This window comes from Brachycentrus maculatus, unplaced genomic scaffold (assembly GCF_059751285.1).
Source record: "Brachycentrus maculatus isolate JH-2025_06_01 unplaced genomic scaffold, ASM5975128v1 h1tg000395l, whole genome shotgun sequence".
Classification (NCBI taxonomy): domain Eukaryota; kingdom Metazoa; phylum Arthropoda; class Insecta; order Trichoptera; family Brachycentridae; genus Brachycentrus; species Brachycentrus maculatus.
Window position 1 is genome coordinate 882,534 of NW_028281144.1, and position 8,579 is coordinate 891,112.

General features: G+C 33.6%; 1 protein-coding gene across 2 annotated transcripts in view; it reads right to left on the minus strand.

Moving 5' to 3' along the window:
- LOC148302989 (T-box transcription factor TBX20-like) overlaps positions 1-2,836 on the minus strand; it is a 36,088-nt gene extending 33,252 nt beyond the window's left edge. For both annotated transcript variants that reach the window (XM_088270727.1, XM_088270726.1), the window contains exon 1: positions 2,409-2,836. In XM_088270727.1, coding sequence (XP_088126853.1) covers positions 2,409-2,759 — 351 coding nt within the window. In that variant the 5' untranslated portion in view covers positions 2,760-2,836. The remainder of the gene's footprint in view (positions 1-2,408) is intronic.
- Between the last annotated feature and the right edge of the window lie 5,743 nt (positions 2,837-8,579).

Sequence of the window (8,579 nt, forward strand, 5' to 3'; positions counted from 1 at the left end):
ATCCTTTCTTATATGACTTCAAAAACAGCTATCTTTTATGTTTCATACGCGATAAATAATGTTATGAATGTTAATTGTAATCAAGTAAACCAGACGAGTTCTGTCAATACCCATGCTTAAATATTTCAGTCCCTAAAAATATTGTCGTCCCTGTTTGATAAAATAATAAAATAAAAATAATAAATACTCTTTATTTTATATCTACAATAAAAAATAACACTTGTAACCCTCGGGGTTAAATCTAATGTGTTTGAACACTTATTTAAATAAGTATTTTACCAGTCATAATATAAGGTTCTGTCATGTTTTAACAAAACATGACAGAACAGGAAGGTTTTGCCTCGAATGAGTATTTATATGATAATATACACATCACATACCAAACACTAAAATAGAGAAAAACTAATTAAAATAATTGCAGTCCGTCCTCAGCTGTGTTTGGAATTCTCACGACACGGAATATTACGGGCTTTGCCAGGAGTGAATAATTCATCTGTATGGTTTGCTCATGATTTAAACGCTTTTGGTCCTTGGATTATTTAGCCGACATGAAGCTTTGAGAGTATTTTCAGGCTGGTGACGTTACCAAAGGCACCGACAGAGAGCAAATAGAGGAATGCCGGAGTTTACGCTCTCAGCGTAACACGTTTTGAATTTGAATATGCCCAAACTAACCTCATAATAATTGGTGATTTTGAAAATATCATGTTCAAATAGCAGCACACTTATAGTAATTAATACAAAAAGATATGAGGTGCGACCTTCAATATTTAAATGTTAAATTAAATATATTTTATGTAACAGAAAAACGTTATTTAATTGTTTAAGTACCTTCTCACAGTAATAATTTTTCATTAACTATATAATTAAACATTTTTTTTTAATTCTGTATATACACAAGTTTAGATAATTAATACAATATGGATGTTCTATATCGGGTAGAATGGTGAACGTTACACAAGTGCATAATTTTATAACTTAAACCAGCCAAATGTCAGGTCGTAAGTCCTGGGATGCTAAAAACTGGCATATTTCATACGATAGATATTTCATCTAAAGTTAAAACACCTGTAATGGATATTCAAACTCCATTTTCATACCATTTTTATATTACTACCATCACGCCGTTTCTCTTCTGGGGTAGGCAAAGAGTAGACATATTTTTTAAAGTTTTTTTTTGTGAATTTTGTAATTCTGATGGATTTAGATTATTAAAGCTATCATCTTATTAAAAGTATATATATAAATATAAGTTAAAAACTCTTTTAAGATTAAAATAGTCTATTTCAATGCGTTTTGGGCACAAAAACTTGTGGAGTTTATTTGTTTCAAAATACCAAGTGCAATATTCTCCCGGTTTCCCCTACTTGAAAATTTTAATAGTCAATTGTATTGCGAATGAGCGAAGGCAGTAAACGTTAGCAATGCCGCGTGCGTATTTTAATATGGTTTACTGTTCGTAATATGCAGTAAGGCAGATTTTTAATCAGTCGGAATATTACACTTCGAACTGAACCATTCAATCTCCATTCGCATTTCTTGCCTTTGTGTGGTTAAATATACGACTATCTCGCAGATTGAAAGTAGTAAGTAAACATTTTCCATTTCGCTCTTCAAACAAAGGAATGATCTACTGGTCGACCAGTATTATCTTCTACCGTCTACTATTTCTCAATTTGCTTGTAATAAAGTTCATGCTTCAAAAATATTTTTCACATGAATACGTAGAGTCGAACAGCCTTCCCCCGGATATTTGTGCTGAAGCCGCTCTTAAAAGGTCGAAGAGCCGCATGCAGCTCCCGAACCACACTTTGCTGACCTATATGCTGGCGAAATTTATCATTATCATTTTCATATCATAATTCACGTCTATGTTAATGCCCTTAAGATAATAATTTACGAAAATGTCGATATATAAATTATCCAAATTTATTATTATTATTATGAGGAAAAATGAAAGCTCGCGACAATAGTAACAACGTATTATTGTTAACTTGTAACGACAGATTTTAAGAAATGGTGGTATTATTGTGTCGGGTTATGGTCCCGTGGTTAGTGTCGCGGACTCTTAAGTCAGAGTTTCTCGGTTCGAATTCACTTTACCACAATTTGATACCTATTTTTAATAATGAGCCGCTTAGGCTCACAGAAATAGTATTAAATTGAAATATTTGTGTAAATAATAAAAACACAAATATTTCTCTTTTAAAAAAAAAAATTAAATTTACCATGTAAAATTTAAATAAGAAATGAATAAACAATATACTACTACAAATTGACTGTTGAATCAATTAATGAAATTAGTATAATAGGATATAACGGAAACATATATTATATAACTGAAAGCCGATCTCTCGTCAAGCGTCAATGTTTTGTTCTAGGATCCTTTCGAGTTTAGGAGTATTTACCTGTCCATTCTTGTCCATCTCGTTGTTGGTGAGCTTGACCTTCTCGAAGGAGACGACCTGCTTGCGGAGCTGCTCTCCCGTGAAGGGCGAGTCGGGGTGCGCGTAGAGGCGCGCGGGGGCGGGCGGGTCCGCCTTGCCCGCCACGAGCCACGAGGAGCGGTGGTACGCGTACCGGTAGCGCTTGCCGTCCACGGGCACGATGTCCAGCAGCACGGCGTAGCGGTGCCCGGCGCCCACGCCCGTGAAGGACACCCGCAGGGTCGGGAACATCCGCCTACAGAATAAAACACGAACAATAGTTATAACACATCGGCAACAGACAGACAGAAATAGAAACACCCAGGCCACCATGTCATGCGCCAGAAAACCAGACTACCCCATTAGAAGATACCCTCCTGGCCTTAAAGACCATCACGAAGCTATGCCAGGAGCAAAGTGGATCGAGACTCTCGACCTGCGCCTGTAACGCGCCTAGAGAACTGTGTACTATTAGTCATATGCCATGCTAAAATTAAGTAACACGTCTAGCAAGAAAGCACCTCCCAGCTAAGCACGCAAATCATAATTTTATGGTAACATACACAGAACCAAAACACAGAAACCCATCAAACAAAATCTGACTCATACCTCTTTTGATCAAAAGAACTTTGATTTTTATACAATAAAGTTGTATAACCTGCTTTTGTTATTCATAAAGTCATAAAAAATTGACTTAATATAAAAGAGGTATCAAAAACGGATAATAGAAGTGGGCAAATTTTAAATACGAGTACATCATATCATTCAGCCAGTATTTGAATGCAAAACAATTTTCTTTCATTCAATTTTATAGACAAATGAACGGCAAAATTCAGTGAGGGCAAATAAATATGGGTTAATTCTTTATGACAAATCAAATATGATGCAGGTACCTCAAATAATTTTGAGTACCTGGGAATTTTTTTAATCAAACGGAAATGCCTTGTGCTTCGGTACCCAAGGGTAGTTCGTTTACTACATAAAGTAGAAAGCTTATGCATTCTTAGTTTAGTATTCAGGGATGACGCCTCCTATATTAACCGTTCACCAGCCCCTTCTCGGGGTCCACAGTGCCCAGGTAATAGCTCTCACCGACCCCAGACCCCGCCAGGGCGGCGTGTGACACCCCCCACATTCTGTCGTAGGGTAGAGTACGTGACTTGACCCACTGGGCGACGTCGGAAAACCTGATGACATTTACCCGCTACTAAACTTGGAAATACGTAATCACCTGTATCTTCAGCTTAAGATTTCTAGAACTTTGAAGTACACTTTATGAATTATATTTATGATAGGTATATCAAATTTATTAGCCACGTAGCATGTATTTCTAAGCATTATTTTTTATAAAGAGTTTACATGATAATAATACTTGTGTAGATTTCCGCTTCTGTAGTGTAGTGGTCTATGCTGGAGGTCCCACGTTCGAATTCCAAAAGGGTCAAAATAAATATAATGATTAAAGAAAACACTTCGTTTTTTACCACTTGAGTTTTATTATAGACTACATGTTTCAGCTTTTTAATAATTTATTAAATAATATATTGTTTCGAAATTCTTCGCCATTGTTTTCCATTTTTCCTTTGTTTTCAAACTCCGTTCCTTGACTAACCCCTTCCCCTGACTTTCCTCTCTCCTTATTTATAGAAAAATTTTATATTTTATATTTTAGTTATTATACAGACCTAAATGATGGAAGTTTAACTTCTGAAACATGTAGTCTATAATAAAACTCAAGTGGTAAAAAACGAAGTGTTTTCTTTAATCATTGTAACATGTCTTACCACAAAGTGAATGCCGAAACAATAAATAAAATAAATATAAGTGATGTTTTAGTCTTATATTTATTAACATGAACCTGGACTGGTAACCTTTCCTTCGTATATTTAAGAATCAAGAAAATACTACTTCTATACTATGCAGTGTCATGTTTACCTACCGTTGGGTGCGGATAAGGGTTAAAAAAGAAGAAGATCATAGTCTTTCGTCATCAAAGTGATATTTTTAAATTTTACTCGTACTCCATATTGGAGGTTACTTATGAAATTTTCAGTCAAATTAAACATTCCGTATTTAGCCGATTTCGGTTTTTTAAAACAAAAGATAATTACAACTGTTTTTTATTGAAGTTTTACTTAGTATATACCACTATTTCTTAAAATCTATTGTGACACGTGTTTCGTTGCATTTCGCATCATTTTCATTATATTTAAAATGATGTGGAACACCTGTTATATAAGATAGTAAGAAATAGTGATATTAACTGTGTTAACTTTAAATTAAAAATGGATAGATTATACCAAAAAATGACTGCCGAATCTTTTAATGAAATTACAACTATCTTATCATTAGTTTTGATCTAGTACGTAATTCGATTTTTCATGATGATTTGAAAATATTATTTATTTTTTACAATCCATTATTTATTATTCGGGCCAGCCGAGGAAAAAAAGATATTCATAATGCACACGAAACTTGGCAATGGCGAATAAAGTAAGAGAGATGCCCTCCACATTCTGCATATTTTAGTATCTCACGTTGGTCACAGCATTACACATAAATATCGCATCGTGTGCGGAAAAGGTGATGCCGTGAAGACATCCGCGCTACCTGGAGGGGTGGGTATAGGGGGGTGGGGGGTGGAGGGATGGGGGATGGGGGATGGACCGAGGGGAGGGGATGAGGACGTGCGGTCAGGGGAGCGGCGGCGGCGGTGCTGTCAGCGTCGGAGGTGACAAGTGCGCCACTCGCGCTGATTGGGCGTCTCCTCCACCCGGACCCGAGCGGACACTAAGTGACCGTGTGATAGATGAAATTTACACCCGTTCTGGGGCCGAAAAGCTCATGAAAATATATTATATTATTTATTAATTCAGCATTAACATCCCTATTTACTGTACCCGTTTATTGTTTTATATTTTATATTTTTCCCCACATTACTTTTTTATTTTATTTTATCATCTTTCTTATTTATAAATAATTTATATTTGATGCCCTAACTTTGTGATTTCCCGTTTTATAATTAAAATGTAACGTTGTTTAAAATCACCATAAATATTTTATTATAACTTAATTATAATGTCTACCGGTTTCAAAACTAACCGTTTCTTAATCAAGACTGATTAATAGTATTAATCAGTCTTGATAAAGAGCCGGTTAGCATTGCAACCGGTAGACATTATAATTAAGTTATGATATAATATTTATAGCGATTTTAAAACAAAGTTACATTTTTATTATATTTCTTATTTGTGTGTATCAGTCTTATCAACCTTAATACCATGTCCCAAAATGATACATGGAAATTACTAATCAAGAATGTTAATTACATGACTTATATTTGTAAAATCTTTTGAAATAAATAAAAAACAAGATTAACTTTGTGGAATAACATGCAAATTGTTTTTAAATAATTAAACACTTCCATAATACAACAAATTGAGTTTTATTTCATTACACACGACTTGTTTCGAAAACCACAGTTGTTTTTTTTAATTGGAGTAAAAAAACGTTATATTCAATTGTATCCAAAAAAGTCACAAAATTGAATTTTGTGACTTTTTTGGATACAATTTGTAACAAGGGTCGATATAATATTCTTACTTCTTGTTAAAAAGTTTATATACTTACGGTATATTTTCAAATGAACTCGTGATTGTTTGGAAATAAGAACCCCTGTTCTTAAGTATTTAAAATGTGAATAATATCTTTCAAATATTGGACTACACTCTAGACTTTTAAATTATATCAATGACAAGACCTGTCTTCATAATAGAAACTAACCAGATACCATGTTATACGATATCCAACTTCATATGAAGAATCACAAACAAAATAGGGATTTTGTCTTCCGTATTGTTTACTTAGTAATACATACGTACGATATTTAATCTACTAGCGATTGAGGGCTGACTTATGCTTTACTAGAAAATGTAGACAAACATGCAATTTGAATTGTTTATCAATTGTGTACAGAATTTTTTAGTTCTTATATAAATTGCTAAGAAGATTGTAGCAGTTTTATATAATAGATCAAACATCCAACATGTTACGATACGATATGCAATATTACAAATACATTTTATTAAAGGAACTAGCGTCCTTTTTATTACAAGTCGTTGCAAATTATATACATGTCAAGGAAATTTGTTATAATGAGGGATATGGTTCACATTCAGTTAATGGTTTCTGCTATTTTGCATGGTGATATTACGACAGTGAATGAGTTGATATTCGAAGAATTCCAATTCGACATAAATGATTTAAGTGTCATATATCCTGTAGACTTGAATAGTGGTCGATTTATTAAAATTATTGTATCATTACTTTAAAGGCGCAATAATAATGCATTAAAAATATATTTTTATTATTTTATTAAAATAAAATAAAATAAAAATAAAAAAGGAATAGGAGGTACTATAGGAATAGTAAAAGAAAATAGAAGCAATGGCTTAGGCACTCAGGGTTACATACCCGTAGCTAATGTAAGTTGTACGGTGCTTATATGTACGAGTAATATTTTCATATGGAAAACTTCACAACAGTTTAAAAAATACACTATTTTTTCACATCTCAACATAAATGAAGAAGAATATGGATGTCTGAGCATTTACAGGGCTTACGACCGTCAAAAACTTGGCTAGGTTAACCAAGCCTATGACGGTCGTAAGCCCTGTAATTGCTCAGACTTCCAAATTCTTCATCAACTACGTTTAAATGTCAAAAAAATAACTAGAGATACCTAATCCAGATTTATGAACAAGTATTTGGACACTCTAAAAAAGTTTTATAACACTCTCTTCACAATTCATCGTTCACTTCATGTAATACCACTTAAAAATATTAATTCGGAATAACCATTCCATCATCAGGTCAAATTTAGACTGAGTGTTAATAATAATAATAAATTTGAATAACTTACATAGCGCCATTTTCGTAAAAAACTACCTCAAGGGCATGTTATATTACTATACCACAAAGTTAACAATGCTTTTAACAAACATAAAAATTATATTAAGATTTTTAATACGCGAATTAAAAAATTAGTCTGGTATAACGAAATATGTATAATTTAAAGAGTTTTGGAAAATCTTATATATTTTTTTCATGACATTTTGCGTTCGTGTGAATGTTGGATGTTGGATGTATCTGAATACTAATGGGACTATGCGACAATTAGCGCAAGCCACAAGGGCGTCCGTGCGCTCATGCGGATCCGGAAACGGCGTGAAGTGACGCCGCCGCCGCTGGCTGCTAGCGACGCTCCTGCGTCGCCCCTGCGTTCCCCGCACGCGGACGCGCTATTGGCAGACGATTACAAGTCTTGTGACCACTTAAAACAGCCGGAACTGATTTATCATGTGGCGCTGCGGATGGGTAACCGTTCACTTCAACTGAAGATTCAATTATAAAACAACGGATGAAGTGAAATGAAAAAGTACGTCTAATATTTTAAGTGCATTTTTTACTAATTTCGACAAAAATACTCTAAAAATACGGTCAATTTGATAGAATTTGTCTGTTAAGACTGTTCATTTTTTTAATAGACCTTTTTTAAAAATAAAAATACTTGTTAAGGGTTTACTCGCAAATATATAAAGTCACTACGCGACCGGCTACAAGAGAAGCCACAAGTGTTGTCCGCGCAATTTATTTTAAAATATTTATTCGATTTTGATTTTTTTAGAATATACTCGTATATTCAAAAATATTTCCAATAAATATTTTTTTAACACCTTACATTTAAATAACTATTTTCTTTTCAAAACCAAATATTTATGACGAAGAAAAATTTATTTTTTCAATACAAAGCAGTGTTTGAAGCAAAAAAAATCCATTCCGTTAAAAAAAAAACCTGAGATTAAAAAAAATAAGTTGAGGCAATTGATTATCACGCCTCAATAAAAGCAAATATTCTTTAGTCTGTTTATTAGTTTTAACATGTATGCCATAAAATTTGTAGATTGAATATCCCAGTGTAAGTAAATCCATTGTGTAATAAAATTTGGGAGTTCATGTAACATGTATTCCCCTTTTTTCAGACGTACCTATGTTTAAAACCTGTTGTTTTTCCATCAAAATTGACCCACCACATACGTCCTTACCTTAATGCAAAATATACCACAGCCATACGTATATGTTTCTGAGGTTCAA